Genomic DNA, 16,475 nt, shown 5'->3' on the forward strand with positions numbered 1-16,475 from the left:
ATGAGTGTGGTGAGTGCCTTGCAATTGATGAGGTAATTGTTAAACATACTCGAGAGCTGATGGATTTGTTACATATGTGGCGTCTTGACTATATTCCAAGAGAAGCTAACTAACCAACTCACTCTGTAATCCAAACCCAGTTAGTGGAAAAACGCACTACCTCTGAAAATTCTAGATAGAGAGGCTTCTTCCTCTCTCTAGAGTTTTTTGCCCTTCCCATCCCATTAAGAGTCAACCGTCAGTATCCCTCCATCATCCTTCACCTCTATCTACTTCACTCCTCATCTGCCTCCATCCACAACCATAATCCGTTACACCCTTTGTGGTGATTTTGCTGGCTTTCTCTAGATATTACACCCTCTTGTGGTGATTGTGCTAGCTATGTCCAGATCTATAGGACTTTGTTCCTCCTTTTACTTTGTTCTTCTTATAATTTCTTATCAATTATCTCTGAAATTCTTTAGATTTGAGATCAGCACCCACAATTCCTCCCACCTAATATCCCATACCAACTCCCCTCTCTCTAACATTGACTTCCATATAGGTTCTCATGGCTGCCTCTATAAAGTGAAAATCACTTTTCTAGAGGAGTATGGGTGCTCATGCGTGGGTGTTTCACCCTTATTCACCGTTGTAAATTTTCATTGCGGCTGACTTTTGTCCCCTTTTGGTTGTTGCGGTTCCTTCCTAGATCGTTGAGCTCTAGTGGAGACGAGAAGGTTAGTCTGAGGTGTTGGTTCTCCCTCAGCATCAACGTGCATGTATTTTAGATATGATTGGATCTGCTTTGTAGGGTTCTATTGGCATCGGCTTCATAGACTATATCCCTTAATTTGGCTCTTCTGGCGACATCTTGGTCGATGGTTGTGCAGCAGTTCGTGGTTATGTAATATTATTGGGGTGATAGCATCATTTTCTTATTAATTTTTGAAGTTACTTTCTTTTGTCCTGATTCATTCACGTGGAATTAGATTAGAGATATAATTTTCTTATTTTAGTTTATCTTGAATTTAGGGCTTTCGGCTCCGTCTTTGAATTTATTCCTTTGGGCTTATTAATGAAGGATTATTACTTTGACCAAAAGTCTGTAGGGAACCATGTAGCCTGCTGCCTGCAAGGAAGGGCGGTTCCAGTGATCCGTGGTTGGACCTCATCGGCTCAGTACGATCATCTCAAACAGTCTACCTATCGTGATCTATCCCTCAACCCTAGCCGTCCTAAACCAAACTGCAAGTGGTGTGATTTGGTTTGTAATATCTTTTCCTTAAAGAAACCTGCCCACCTAAGTTGGCCGAACCAAACCCACCAACCTCACTCTACAGTAGCGCCAGTGAGCAACCAGGGTGGACGCCATTTCAATTGGTTTCTTCCTTTAACGCGTGGCCTCTACACTGTACCTCCCGCTGACACAAACTCCAACCACGTGATACTTTCAAATTTCCAATTACACAGTCCGTGGTTTTTAGTCCGACCCACAATGAAGTGGGACTCCACGTCTATTATTACACAGTCCTAGTCTACCCCCCCCCCCCCGAGCCTTCCCGGCTTTTACTTGCTTTGTCCCAATCCAAATAAAGTCCAACCCTTACTCCTCCTTATCCGGTCCACTTAACCAAATTAATTAAGAATCAACAATGCCAAAAATAAAATAAAATAAAAAAGAGAAAAGTCAAAAGTCCAAAGCCGGGACCAAAGTAGTAGCAGTACTATGGACTATATCCTTTTCCCTCTTTAATGTCCCACCACAAACCGCGTTTCCAATTACCTTCCGCGAACCCCTGCTTTAATATTTAAATATTCAATTTCTCAACCTTTTTATCGAAAATTAATAAATCAAACGAAAATCGGAAACCGAAGCTTTCCTCTTTTTCGCTCTCAATTTCACAACCCTAATTATCTCTGTTTTTTTTTTACGCACGCACAGTTAGTTTTAGGAACCACCACAAAAAAATGGCGGAAAACGGCGAGGAGAAGCTGTTGGCGGTTGCGCGCCACATCGCCAAGACGCTGGGACACAACGACAACATGGCCGACGATATTTTGCAGATTTTTTCCAACTTCGACGGGCGGTTTTCTCGTGAGAAAATGGCCGACGAGGATCGGAGAAACTCCGCCGCTCTTGAGCTGACGCTCAAGTCGCTGGAGCGGCAGATCTCGCAGTACGTCGCCGCCGACCAGCCAATCTGGTCCGACTCCGCCGATTCCGCGGCCTTTCTCGACGCCATCGACGACTTGATAGCTATTATCAGGGACTGGACTCCGATGGCGGGGGATAAGTCTGTCGGCGCGTGTCTTGTACGCGCCGAGGACCTGATGCAGCAGACCATGTTCCGGCTGGAGGACGAGTTCAGGACCTTGGTGGAGCGCGGCGGCGAGTCGCTTGAGCTCAGCCGCGCGTTTCGGAGCGAGTCAAATGGTAACCTGTCGTTCGACTCGGGAGCGGAAGACGACGAAGACGAGGAGGGGGTGATCGGCGACGGCGAGGAGCAACAGATCCCTACGGCGCAGCCGATCACGGACTACGACATCGTCATCGACGCGCTGCCGTCGGGGACCATCAACGATCTCCACGAGATCGCGAAGCGGATGGTGGCGGCAGGGTTCGGAAAAGAGTGCTCGCACGTGTACAGCAGCTGCCGGCGAGAGTTTCTGGAGGAGAGCTTGTCGAGGCTAGGGTTACAGAAGCTGAGCATCGACGAGGTGCAGAAGATGCCGTGGCAGGATCTCGAGGACGAAATCGAACGGTGGATCAAAGCCGCCAACGTCTCGCTTCGGATTCTGTTCCCGAGCGAGCGTAGACTCGTTGACCGAGTCTTCTACGGCCTCTCCTCCGCCGCCGACCTCTCGTTCATGGAGGTCTGCCGAGGATCGACGATTCAGATACTCAACTTCACCGACGCCGTCGCTATCGGAAGCCGATCGCCGGAGCGATTGTTCAAGGTGTTGGATGTGTTCGAGACTATGCGCGACTTGATGCCGGAATTCGATTCCGTGTTCTCGAATCAGTACTGCTTGTTTCTCAGGAACGAAGCAATTGCGATCTGGAAGAGATTAGGTGAAGCGATCAGAGGGATTTTCATGGAATTAGAGAATCTGATCAGTCGCGACCCGGCCAAGACCCCGGTTCCGGGCGGCGGGCTCCACCCGATTACCCGGTACGTGATGAACTATCTCCGAGCGGCATGTCGTTCGCGCCAGACGCTGGAGCAAGTGTTTGAGGACAATGCCGGAGTCCCTCATCAGTCCAAGGTTGATGGTCGAGCTTCGTCTTCGTCCATGTCGGTTCAGATGGCTTGGATTATGGAGCTGCTGGAGAGCAATTTAGAGGCTAAGTCGAAGATTTACAGGGACTCGGCTTTGTGCTATGTGTTTATGATGAACAATGGGAGGTATATTGTTCAGAAAGTTAAAGACAGTGAGTTGGGATCGCTATTGGGAGACGATTGGATCCGAAAACACTCGGCCAAAGTTAGACAGTACCATGTGAACTACCAGAGAAGCTCGTGGAACAAGGTCTTGGGAGTGTTGAAGCTCGAGAGTGGCTCACTGGCGCCCAATGCTGCAGTCAAGTCCATGAAAGAGAAGCTCAAGTTGTTCAACATCTACTTTGATGAAATCTGTAAAAACCAATCCAATTGGGTCATTTTCGACGAGCTGCTCAGAGATGAATTGAGGATTTCCCTCACCAAAATCTTGTTGCCAGCATACCAAAGCTTTGTGGGAAGGTTTCAGAATGTTCCCGAAATTGGGAGGCATGACAAGTATATCAAGTATGACTCCGAGGACATTGAGGCTCGGATTAATGACTTGTTTCAGGGGAGTCGAGGATCCGGTGGTGGCCGGAAGTGAAGAAGGTAAGCTGCCTGCTAGTGAAGAACGTTTGTATGGTACTGAAGGGTGTAATGGTTACAAAAAGTTTTGTATGAATTCAATGGTCCAAAATGACTAGTGGCCTTGTAATATTAGATGTTTGTTTCTGTTTAGTACAGTTTTCGTTTGCCCTTTTATAATCTGTGAATGAACGAACATAGACTGTGTGATTGAAAAATTTAAAATTATGTTGATACTACAACATAGTTGATATTAGGAACAGAGTGTTGCCTGACCAAATTTACATGCTGTGTTGTTTTGAACAAGACAATTTACCCAACACTGAAGGCCCCAAAGCACCTCTCCTTTTACTTCCACAGCCTCCTCCTTCCCCATAGTCCGGCGTAAGTACCCGTAGTTTCTTGAGAACTGATTGCATCAGGGCGTTACCAGCTTACTGTAAGCAATATAAAACAAAACTAAGGCCTAGTTTGGGATTGATTCTCAACCTGCTTTTGGGGCTATATTTACCAAACACCATATATGTCCTCAAGCTGATTTTGGAGGAAGTGAATTCTCCGAAAAGCTGGTTTCTGAGAAGCAGCAAATTGCTGCTTTGCCAATTGCTTCTGCGGAACCTCTCCGAAAAAACATGGAGGTTTAAATGAAACTATACTGAGATGTCTATTTTGTCCTCGTTCTTTCCTAAGAATCACATTGAACAAAACATCTTTATCTCTTCCCTTCATTGCAGATAGATCGATTCTCCTGCTCCTTTCTTTATCCTCATCGACACAAATTGGGAGAGAGGCACTCTACTTCTCCTCCCTTCGTCTCTGAGAATCATCATCAGAAATACGAGAGGAGCTTTGGTAAAAGGTAAAACCTCATACCAACTCTTTTGCAGAACCATGTTTGTATGTCCATGCTTTTGGTTTGTTTAGTGGAGTTGGGTGTGATAATTGAGTGAAGAGCTTAGGGGAATTGCGGGGGAGGTTGATGGTTAATTGGCGGCTTGGATTTTGGGCTTTTTGACTGGGTGGTTGTTGGTGGGTCGGGGTTTCTTTGAGATGGGGATCAATTCATAATTAGCTGATAGGTGCAGTGCTAATTCTATGAGGAATTTGTTCATAAGTTGACTTTTTGTAAGCCAATGCTTGTTCAGGTTTTATATAGATTTTGATGTAAATTTTTTGTAAGTTCAGTTTGTGTCTCAAATTGTGAAGGTGAAGAATCCGGATTGAAATTTGCGTGAGGGGAGGACTAAGCATTTACTACCTCACAGATCTAAGTTTGGTAGATTACAAACTTGTGAAGTTCTTGCCTTCTATGATAGCTGCATCGGCTGTATTTCTAGCGAGAGTTATTATTACTACATCAAAAATGAATCCTTGGGTATGTGTTTGATTATCTTGCTTATTGTATTTCTGTTGGTCTCTATGTATGAAGGGCAATTACTAAATTGTATTCATTTTAGTGTCCAGCACTGCAAGAATATACTGGTTATAAGGTAGTGGATTTGAGAGAATGTGTTCTTATCATTCGCGACTTGTTTTTGGGTAGACGTGGTGGATCTTTGGTAGCTGTACGAGATAAATACAAACAGACTAAGGTTTTTCATGAAGACATCGTCATAACTAATCTCACAGTATAGAGAATTTATGATCTGCAAGGAAAGTTAGAAACACATCAATGTTAAAAGCTGTATACTTTTAGGTGTATGATCTGCAACGAAAATTATAGTTGCAATTCGATCTGTTTGTGGATAACGAAACTAAATCGAAATGTAGTTTACAAGCTAGCTACTTTATCTTATTGCAATCCGTATAAACCATTGTTTTTTTATCTAGGCTGTTGGCACTAATAGAACCAAGCCAAATCCTAAAGGTGAAAAACCCATAAGCATTGATATAGAGAACATCTGAGAAATATATGAGCTGAAGACACAAATGCAACTTCTAAAAGTTCCTCACAAGATGGCCAGACAAAGAGGGACTCAGATTACTCTTCAAATGAGAATTGGCGCCATGATGAGCCATTATCTGTATCTGCCATCCTATTACCAATTAATCATTTTGAATTGGTAAGCCTATAGGAGATAGAAATGTGCCTGCGTTTATCCAGTGGATGATTTTGTACTGAATTATTATAGGATTACCTGGATAGGAGATTGTTGATTGCTATGTATAAGTAGGGTTTAATTTTATGTGTTGGATATTTATCTACAATTTACATAATATATGCAGTTCGTACTCTGTTCTGTAAATTACTTCCTCCTGGAAATTTCATTCGGGTGTTGACTAATTCACCATAGAAACAAAGAGTAGCCTTTTTACAGTTATTAAATTTCGATAACAAGATTCAACCATTTATCTTGTAGTGACTGATCAAGCATTTATAATTTATATCAAATATAATAGCAACATGATCAAACTATCATGCTAGCAATTTGTCCTAACTAAATATCACATGTCTCAATAATAGAGCTCCTACAACTTCTAGGTGTCTGTTCCTTTAATTACGCTGTTTTACTCACAAAATTTGTATAAGCATTCCTATTTACTTTTAATAGATTAGTCTCCAGCATAATGGTGTGAGCATGTACAACTTTTAAATAAATGATCTTTGGTATCTCTGTTATGCTCAACAAGTCACCACTTAAATAAATGATCTTTGAGATGAAAGTGATGCATTGATAACTTGAACTAGTGTACAAGGACAATACATGAGAAATTTTTTAATTTGGTATAGTTACATAATCGGAAAACAAAGTTATGTATTTTAGTAGCATCTTTTATCATTTATATCCATTTTGGTAATTATACCAAACCAAAACACTTTTTACTTATAACTTACCAAACACTTAGAAATTGCTTTTGATTCACACAGCACTTTTAAAAATAGTTTACCAAACACGTCAGCTGCTTCTTCTCGCAACAATATCATCAGAAGTGCTTCTTCTCACAGCAATATTAGAAGTGATTATTCTCACAGCACAGCAATCCCAAATTGGGCCTAAGCTCGAGTATAAGCAAACCTGGTTGGAGAATCTCCGTTGAGAACACAATCCCACTGAGATTGATTCAGAAGCTCAAATTCCTTGAGCACGGTGACTTGGTATATGTTAAATAATCATGGAAGAAAACCCAGTTTCGAAAACTACTAGTGAAAACCCAGTTTCCACTTTCCAGCAATAGGTTTCCTCATTTGACCCAAAAAAATGTCGTGCATATGGGTCGTGGATTGTGTTCAACAACGTCAAAGATCTATTTAGATGTTATTGCCAGTTTCTACTTCTGAAGAACCAATTCTCATTAGAAAACCACAAGCATCATCTATTATGACTGCCCAGCTTTGCAAATTCATCGGCTATATCATTGTAAATTTGTTATGTCAACAGTAGGCTGTACAAGAAATAATAATGACACACTTAGTAGTGCTCATATGAGTCACGGAGGTTGCATTTTGGCCTAGAAATGAGAAACCAGTTTTACAACTACTCGATGACAGGTTCTGTTCATGTCATTACAAATTGCATCAAATCTACTTTATCACGTCTTCGCTTCTACATTAAGAAATCCATAATATAATGTACACTTAATCAGCACTGCATTGTCGAGTTCCTTTTCCTTGCTATGCAAGGTTTGCAATACGTGTTCTTCACTGTCATCCTGTCTGATCAAATAGAGTAACTAACGGCTGTGATTGATTATCGTAATCAAGAAGCTCGGGAATGCTTTTCTTCTCCAAGTATTTTGAAATGTAGAGATATGCTGCTTGACTTGGATGTATGCTATCCCAAAACAAGTACTCCAAGACATTATCACATACTGCTGTTAATGAATTACAGAAGGGTCCTGTTTCCACTAACCCAGTACCACAGCAGCCTCTTTTTGTTTCCAGAAAACCTACATATGGCACAAAATGTATAAATGCATCCTATGATTTAATTATGAAGATGAAAGAAACTTGTAGTAGGTAACTTTAAGTTGGAAATTTGCAAAAATATCCCAGTTTCTTTAGAGACACTTGCCCAAATGCATAGAAATATAACCACTCAAAAAAGTGTCAGATCATAATTTGATGGGGAACCCGAGTGGTTATATTTCTAAAAAACCGAAAAAAAATAAATTTCTCTAAATGATCCAAATTTGTTAGTCGGGAAACTTCTTGCTTACCAAAGTTTAGTGGATTATTGATCATGTCAATTAAAGGCATATACACGTCTGCATACACAATTTTGCTCCTTGGCAGCAGTGATTGTATTTTGGGCAAGAGGCTTGCAAGCTTCTTATTGTATACAAGTGCATCCAAATTTTCTTCCTCTATACATCTTCTATCATGTGGACTTTCGACTTTTACAGTTATTTGTATGGGTAGGCAACCTATTGGAGGAAGCCCAGCTATAGCCATTCTTCTGCATCCAAGCTCATAAAGTTCCTAGAAACATAGGTACACACATAGAATAGTAATACAAAGATCCTGTCATATGCTGATAATAAGGTATCTATGGACAATAGCCCATTGCATAACATAATCTCAGATTGTCATTTTTACCAACATGCTAAATGAAGTCTTGTCAGGTTCGTAGATTCAACTAACAATATGTCTGACAACATAACATGTCAGATATCTGATAAGACATTATTACTTATATCTATAAAGAAAAAGTTGCAGCTTAATACAAATACAAAACAGATCATACTTTGAATATATTACATGTTAAAGATCTGACAAAAGAATCCTCCAATTAGTTGAAACTTGATGATGATGATGATGATGATGATGATAATAATAATAATAATAATAAACAGAACCACAAAGCTGCATGTAACGGGGATAAGAAAGTAATTACCTCTATGAATATATGCAGTTTATTCTGCAGAAAATCTTGGTAGCCACTAATATTGAACTCTAACCTTCTTGTGGGGATGTCATAGAAATTAAAACCAAAGTCATTAGTCCCAGCACTGATCACAACCACTGCACTACTAATTAACTTCTTTGCCTCCTTTTCCCCTACAATACCTTGGACTCTCACTATGTATCTCTTGAAGTACTCAACCTGCTTTGAAAATGGAATGATCCCACCTACACTACCTGTAATATCGTCGAATCCAGATCCACCCGAAGCAAAGCTGACACCGGTGACAAGGTTGGTATCCGAGAGGCTCGGATCAAGAAAAGGAGGAACAGTTTCTTTGATGTTTAACATGGAGGCAAGGAAGTCGGGAACCAATTTTCCATTAGAAAACCTGCCTGTAGTAACATGACCTGGAAAATCTTGGCCATATGGATAATGGTTACCCTTAAACAATGTTTTGAGGTAATTGTTGTTGCCTGTGTCCACTGTTGAATCCCCAAAGACTAGAATGGCTGGGAATTTTGGTGTAGGCCTTGTGGCTTTGCATGTGTTGGAAATGAATAATAAGGTGCAAAACCAAATGTGGACTAGTATAATTAGAAAGAGGGTTGTGCCTGTGGGTGCCATTGTTAATTTGTTCTAGTAAGATCTTTCGGATTGAAGTGTTCCAGAAAACCATGAATAGATGGAATTAGATGGAAATGGAAACATGGCATGGACGACAAGTTAATACTTGCTTAGAGCATTAATGGAAACATTTTAAGCAAATCAAACAATTAATTACTAGAAATTGAATGACAGTCCCGTCGGTCATGAAGAAAAATTTATAATATCATGAGATTACGGTAGGTAGGTGTTATTTTCGTTTGAGAATGAAATTCCTACTCACTTTTTGACAATTTAGTTGGGTATTTCCATCATCGATCTATAAGTGGAAAGCTTGTAATGAATGAAGTATCCAAATGGATTGTATTAAAAAAGGGAAAATCGTCTGTACAGTATCTGACTTTTTCCCCATTCTAAACTTCAATACCTCACGTTCAGAAAATATCAAAACGATACCTGAGGTTCTAACCCCGACCGAAGAATAGTACCTGGAGTCGTTAGCTCTGTTACAGAAACTGTTAGTTGGAGGATATTTTCGTTTTTTCATGTCTTAATACATTATTTTTTATGTAGACATTTTTTTTCTAATTTTTTCTCTCTCTCCTACAGCTCTCTCTCTCTCTCTCTCTCTCTCTCTCTCTCTCTCTCTCTCTCTCTCTCTCTCTCTCGTCCTTATTCAAACCCAGCAAATCTAGAAATATGCCATCAACAATTTGGTGGAGGAAACATGCCATCAACAACCGCCTCCGACCTAGAAATCTCGTTGGACCCAACTTCGACACTCGGCTAGTTGCATCTTTATATCATTGATTGGTTTTCAATCAAGTAGAAGAGGGGATTTGTTTGCTCCAACTTTGAATCAGAAAGCACATGGCAATGACCTCCATGGCATCCAATCCATTTTTGTTATCCAAATCTCGCCTTGCTCTTGTACTAATTACAACAAGAGGGGATTCCCACTTAGACTTTAGCTGTTACTTCAATCCCATTTCAACAACCCATCAACGGGGACTACCTGGAACAAGAGTTCAGTGGCCATGGAGTCATATTCAAAGGCATTGGTGTCGATTGCGTTGCCAAGATGAGTCTTGATAACGACAACAAAGCCATCTTTATGTTGCCAAGTGGCCTAATCACATCCTACAAAGCCTCCATGTTGCATGGTGGCACTGTTGAAGTTTCCAATCTTCAGTCTCCCAAGAAGAAAAATAGCATTTGAGGAGGGGTGTTTGTGGCTTTGGTGTCTCAGTCTCAGTCTCGATCAAGAACAAGTTTCATGGTCTCCGAATTCTTAATAAAGTTCGACTCTCAGGTTCGAATTCAGAGTTTGTTTCGGAATCGGAGCTTTTCGTTACGGAGGAAGATTTTGATGCCAAGTTAAAGATTCAGGGGAATTCTTCCTCGAATGGTGGTGGTGGTGCTAATAGTAACGTTCAGAGAGCCAAGAACTTTGCTTGCAGGGCTCCCCAAGAAATTTCATCATCCAAGACTTTGAATTGGGCGTTGGTTCATATTCGAAGGTTGTGAGAGCAAAGAAGAAGGATTCAGGAATTGTCTATGCATTAAAGATCATGGACAAAAAAAAAAGAGGAAGTGAAAGAAGAGGCAGGGGTCTACGGCACTGAGCTTCTTGAGGTAGAGGAAGAAGAGGAAGTGGTCTACGACGGTAAGGCACTGACTGGGGGCGCCGGAGGAGATGCGAGTCTGGCATTCCAGTAAATTTTTGTTTTAAATTATATGAAGAAAACTAAGGAAAATAAAAAATAAAGCGTAAATTGGTCATTTAATGATCAAAATATGACAGCTGTCAGCTTCCGTAACGGAGCTAACGGCTCCAGGTACCATTCTTCGGTCGGGGTCAAAACCTCAGGTACTGTTTTGATATTTTCTGAACGTGAGGTACTGAAGTTTAGAATGAGGAAAAAGTCAGGTACTGTACGAACGATTCTCCCATTAAAAATGGTAAAAAAAAAATTGAGTTTGGAAAAATCATGTGTATGTAATTAGGAGGAGGTTCAAACATTTTTTTTTTTTTTTTGAATTCGTCCCAGGGGCGATAATATCATTAATCTCAAGTCAAAATAGGCTATTATATACCATTCCGCTGCCATCTATAGACAAACAAGAAAATAGTGATAGTACTCAAAGTAGTACATAGATAATAGAGCTACTTATTACACATTTAAATACTTAAATAGCGGGAATCCTCCTTTGATACTACTTCAAAGGCGCTAGGGGTACATAGAGTGCACCCAAAAAGTGCAATAGCTTCCTACAAGGAATTATTGTAAAAGACAAAGCTAAAACATAGAAAAGACCTAGGGCAACAGCCCTAGCCCAAAATGCTAAGCCCAAGAGCCGCAAAGGGAAGGGTTCCAACTCAGAGCCCATCAAGCTAGCTTGGTCCATACCCAGCATTTCCAAGACACCATGTCGTACACAGAAAAACCAGCTTCTCCGTCTGCTCGACTAGTTTTGCCACGACCTGTGCCCCCACAATCCTTGCTGCCATGACCTCAAGCCACTTCAACTCCGACCGCTGGGCCTCATGCTGCCACAACTCATGCCGTTAAGACACGATCTAGAATCACGCCGGTCTAGCGTGCAAAACATCTACACCACCATCGATTCATAATCCACAACGCCGGTCTTGATTAGCACGAGCCTGCAGTGGGTTTGATCAGGAATGTTGCCAGAAAACTCAATCCAAAGTCATCTGGTACCCTTAAGCACAAAACATCCACCCAAGGAGCATCCTCGACTAATTATAGATCAAACACTAGTCTGGCAGCAGACCTGAAGCTGCCGGCGAGGCCGGACCAGCCTAAACGTTAGACACAGCAGAACGAGCACGATTTCTCAATTGGGAAAAAAAAAAAAAAACCTGTCTTAGGGCTTTAAGCTAGGTTTCTCGAGAGAGAGAGAAGATAGTTTTCGATCCAAATAGATAATCAAATTCAACAATTTTTTTTCTTCTAATTATTCAATAAAAAAAATTATTTTCTTCATAAAGAAAGGAGGTAGAACTAATAAAAAAAAAATTCACAGGAACATGTCCGTAAGGGACATAATAGAATTGCTCATAGACTGGAGCCTTGCATATGGTGCAAGCTATGTATTGTCAAGAAGTAGGACCTCCATGGCTCCACGAGATTATTGTGGATGGAGAGTAACTTTGATTATGGGATATTTCCCAATGGTTGTATTACTTTCGAGTTAATAAAAGTCAGATTTTAGATTAAAAAAAATAATTCTTTTTTCGATTCATCCTTGCAGTTGAATACCTCACTCAAGAATTGTTATTGATCCGATCACAAATCCTCTATGATATACCGGATCCACCTTGGTTACTAATAGATCGATCTTCCATTTCTTGAAATCTCTCTTTTGATGCAAATCAATATTATTAGTTTTTGTGTAAGCGTGCAACGCAAAATTAAAAGTCACATTGCTAAAGGAAAAAAACGAAGTCATATTAGGTATCTATAAACAACAGTCATATGTAGCTCAACTAAAAGAAAGTTTTTTAAAGAGATTATGAGAGACAAGTAGATTTTAAACCACATGTACTCAATTTAAATGCTACAATTATAACAGTTTAAAACTATGCATTTATGCTCAACCTTCATATGCAACTTATCTCTTACTCCCTCAAAATTTTTTCCTTCAGTGAGCAGCTAGCTCTCCTATAAACAAAGAAGAAACTTTCACGCATTCACAACCTAGCTTATTTGAAAAGTTTGTGAAGCATGTTTTTGCTTATCAATCGAACTTGAACTCATATTTAGTGAGAGAGGGAGAGAGATTAAACTTGAATTGTAACCAATTCCAAATGTGTGATGAGGTGGTATATACAACACCCAGGTGCTAGATATGATTGTACATACAATTTCAATGTTGCCTAATCTTATAAGTGCTCACAAACTTGCAATAAATTATTCAGTGTTGGAGACTTGGAGGTTTAAGCCCTAATACTTCTAAGGGCTTTCTTGCTAGTTTAGTCAAGTAATCTCCTTATAGCCTCATAGTGGAATGAGACTGGGTTAAAGCCCAAGACGGCCGCAATTGATGGATGGAGTTCCAAAACAGAAGGTACACCTACCAATAAGTTCCAAGTGTTTTCTGAATCTTTGAAGATCTTCTATACTAATTAGAAAAACAAGAAAAAGAAGATCTTTTATGGGAATTGATGATAACAACCATATTGGTCTACCTGACAAATTTGCGTTTCTAGTACTTAATTTTATAGTTGGAAAAATTTGCGTTTCTAGTACTTAATTTTATAGTTGGAAAATCTACTGTGAAATCCTATCTGTTGTCTGGAAACATGAAGCAAAGCTGTAGAAGATTAGTTGCAATTACATGCTTCACTTTTTAAAACTAAATTTTCTATGTACCACACAAAGATTGTAAAATTATTTACATGCATGCATACTTGAGATTAGTATATTTCACCTACTACTACTGATCGAACGTGGATTTCCTTCAATCAAAATATTTATTTTATGAACTTTGTGCAGCGAAAATCTTTGAAATCTTGATGTAGTGAACTACTTTCTCTATAGAGATTTGGACCAAACCAAAAGATATGATTTGGTTCAAATCTGAAGGTGCATGCATGCTTAAAACTTAGGCACTTCCTTCTAATGAATCAAGAAAGATAATAAGGATAAATGGTTTATATTTGAGATATTGTTCTTTACAAGTTTGGTTACCCATTGGGAAAATTCTACAATATGTTAACGTATGACATGCATACAATTGCCTTAAAAGTGGTAAAATGAGTCCTTAAAATAGTAATATTAGTCCTCAAAGTAGTAACATGAGTCTTGAAAGTGGTAAATTTTCTTAGTTACCACATGAGTCCTCAAAATAGTAATATTAGTCCTCAAAGTCGTAACATGAGTCCTTAAAGTAGTAAATTTTCTTAGTTTACCATATGAGTCCTGAAAATAGTAATATTATTCCTCAAAGTGATAACATGAGTCCTTAGAGGGGTAAAAATAGTTGATGTATGAGAAATGTTAACATACCATAGATTTACCCTACCCATTGACACATATTTATCTTTTATTTTCTTTTAATCAGTTTTTCTCTTTATAAATCAATGCATGTCAAATTGTGATTAACTTGTAAAGAAAAATGATTGTTTACATTTATGAAGTCAATTAAGTATTGTACTGTTTATTGTTAGCATTAACGTCACTCTCAAGTGCAAGAGGTACAAGTTATAGAATAGGAGATTAAGTAAGAATGTCGAACATACGAGGATTGACAAATCTTTTCCTAACTAGGGTAAGCCTAAGGAAAACTAGAAAAAATGAACACAATTTACAAGTTCACAAAACCAATGCTCATTACAAGTTGGGACAAGTGAATAATGTTATGCACAAATAGATAGTGTGAATGTTTGTTTGCTTGTTTGAGTGATTGGTTGATTGACTAATGCAAGGAAAGTAAACAAAAACTAGTTAAGCTAAAGTTGTAGAAAAATGGATGGGAGTTAGGGTTTGGATTGTCTACCACTAACCTCCCTTGATGCAACAATGAAATTGAATATGAATGATGTTGAACCTACTGTCCAATTACGTACCCTCTTAGCATCCAGATAAGACTACTAAGACCTAAACTCATTTGATTTTATTAACTCTAACCGGATAAGTCTAGAGTTAACTACATAGGAAGAAATTTAATTACCGGATAGGTCTCAATACTTTGCCTCTAAATGCATAAAGCTTAGACTTTAGGTAACCAAGCACGCAAACCAATCCTTTATCTAGGTGATTTTAGCTCACTGCCCTCAATGCACATGGTGTGCTTTCATGCTTCCTTTTGCCTAAATAATCAATCTCTTAGCACAAACTTCATGTCATGGCAAACACATTAACTCAAATTGATTAGGTCCAAGTGAATGCATTCAACTTTTGATTTAGCATGTGAAGGTAACAACATAAATTTCATCAAATGATAAACAAAACATCAATTACAAATAAGGTTGCCTAGAAAAACATCAATTACAAGTAAGGTTGGCTAGGGTTTTCAACCCTAGCCTTAACAAGGTCACTACTTACTCATAACTAAATAAGCAAGCTTCAATATACTACAATACATCAAGTAATTAAAGAGAGATAGAGAGCGAAAAGTGACTATTGATGGTGGTGGAAGTGGTGGTGGAGATGGGTCTCCCATGTCATGGTATGATGTTGTGGTGGTTGTCTCTTCCTCCTTACTCCTTAAGCTACTTAATGGTGTAGAGAGGATGAATCATTGAGTAGTTAGTGATGGTTTGTAGTGTTGAGGTGGTTGTAGAATTGATGGGTGGTGGAAGTAGTGGAGATGGAGTTTGATATTTGAATTTTGAGAGGTAGACCATGTACAGAAAATATGGAGCTAAAGTGAAGTGAGAATGGATGAATAGTTGAAGAGATAATGACAAGATAAGGTATCTTGGGTCTTCAAAATCAAGTATGTTAGGAGACAAAAGATGAAAGAGATGCTCTTACACCATGGTCCCAAACTGGTCTCAAAATGCATGCAAAACTCCAAAAGGACAATGTGCAGGGAGAGATTTGAATTTCAAATGGTAGAAAATTCTCACCATCATGGTCCTCCTTGGCTGGACTAGGGGTCCTCCATGAGTGGCGGCTCACCGAAAAAGTCAGATTTATATTTCTTTTTCCCAAAGTCCATGTCTTATTTTCCTAACTTTGATTCTTCTCATTTTACACCTCAAATTGATCATTTTCTTCTCCTTGCATTGTTTCCTACAAACAAAAGGAAATGGATTATAAATGACAAAATAGTATAGAAGACAAGTCAATTCCCATAATTTTGGGATACAATTACATATCTTGTTTTAACATCCCATGTGAAACAAACAAGATATAAAGGAGGGGCATCACAGACCTGTGAAACAAACATCCCCTTTATATCTTGTTTTAACTTTCATGTCAATTTTGTAGCCATATCTAACATTGCAAAATATAATCATGATTCTGCTAGTAGCCATGCATGTGTACCACTTATATATGTTGGCCCCCCTCTTGATCTTTCTCCAATAAAATCATGTTAATTCCCTTTTGGAACTGTCTTATAATATGTCATTTTGTGTAAGATTGGACAAACTGGTTTAAAGCTAAAGTTGATGGGACTTTAGGTTGTGAGTTTGTGAGATCAAGAGTTGCACGACAGCTTT

General features: G+C 39.3%; 2 protein-coding genes and 1 long non-coding RNA gene across 4 annotated transcripts; 2 read left to right on the forward strand and 1 right to left on the reverse strand.

Annotated features, from left to right (window-relative positions):
* Positions 1-1,758: 1,758 nt before the first annotated feature.
* LOC112203159 (exocyst complex component EXO70B1) lies at positions 1,759-4,010 on the forward strand. The gene has a single exon (XM_024344167.2). The coding sequence runs from the start codon at positions 1,951-1,953 to the stop codon at positions 3,847-3,849; it is 1,899 nt and encodes a 632-aa protein (XP_024199935.1). The 5' UTR covers positions 1,759-1,950; the 3' UTR covers positions 3,850-4,010.
* Positions 4,011-4,562: 552 nt separating this feature from the next.
* LOC112203161 lies at positions 4,563-6,023 on the forward strand. Of its 2 annotated transcripts, none has more exons than XR_005810598.1 (3): positions 4,563-4,689; positions 5,037-5,205; positions 5,288-6,023. It is a non-coding gene; the product is annotated as an uncharacterized LOC112203161 (long non-coding RNA). The 2 variants fall into 2 exon arrangements; XR_005810599.1 differs by having other exon boundaries at positions 5,295-6,023.
* A 1,146-nt stretch (positions 6,024-7,169) lies between these two features.
* Positions 7,170-9,414, reverse strand: LOC112203160 (GDSL esterase/lipase At2g30310). The gene is made up of 3 exons (XM_024344168.2): positions 8,666-9,414; positions 7,989-8,250; positions 7,170-7,718 (listed from the first exon to the last, which is right to left on the reverse strand). The coding sequence occupies exons 1-3, from the start codon at positions 9,299-9,301 to the stop codon at positions 7,477-7,479; spliced, it is 1,140 nt and encodes a 379-aa protein (XP_024199936.1). The 5' UTR covers positions 9,302-9,414; the 3' UTR covers positions 7,170-7,476.
* Between the last annotated feature and the right edge of the window lie 7,061 nt (positions 9,415-16,475).

Source organism: Rosa chinensis, chromosome 5 (assembly GCF_002994745.2).
Source record: "Rosa chinensis cultivar Old Blush chromosome 5, RchiOBHm-V2, whole genome shotgun sequence".
NCBI classification, from domain to species: Eukaryota; Viridiplantae; Streptophyta; class Magnoliopsida; order Rosales; family Rosaceae; genus Rosa; species Rosa chinensis.

Excerpts from the sequence above, each read along its gene's own strand:
- LOC112203160 (XM_024344168.2), bottom strand. The coding sequence starts at position 9,301 with ATGGCACCCACAGGCACAACCCTCTTTCTAATTATACTAGTCCACATT. Across the intron at positions 8,251-8,665 it reads AACTGCATATATTCATAGAG|GAACTTTATGAGCTTGGATG; the intron begins GTAATTACTTTC and ends CTATGTTTCTAG. Across the intron at positions 7,719-7,988 it reads CAATAATCCACTAAACTTTG|GTTTTCTGGAAACAAAAAGA; the intron begins GTAAGCAAGAAG and ends TGCCATATGTAG.
- LOC112203159 (XM_024344167.2), top strand. The coding sequence starts at position 1,951 with ATGGCGGAAAACGGCGAGGAGAAGCTGTTGGCGGTTGCGCGCCACATC.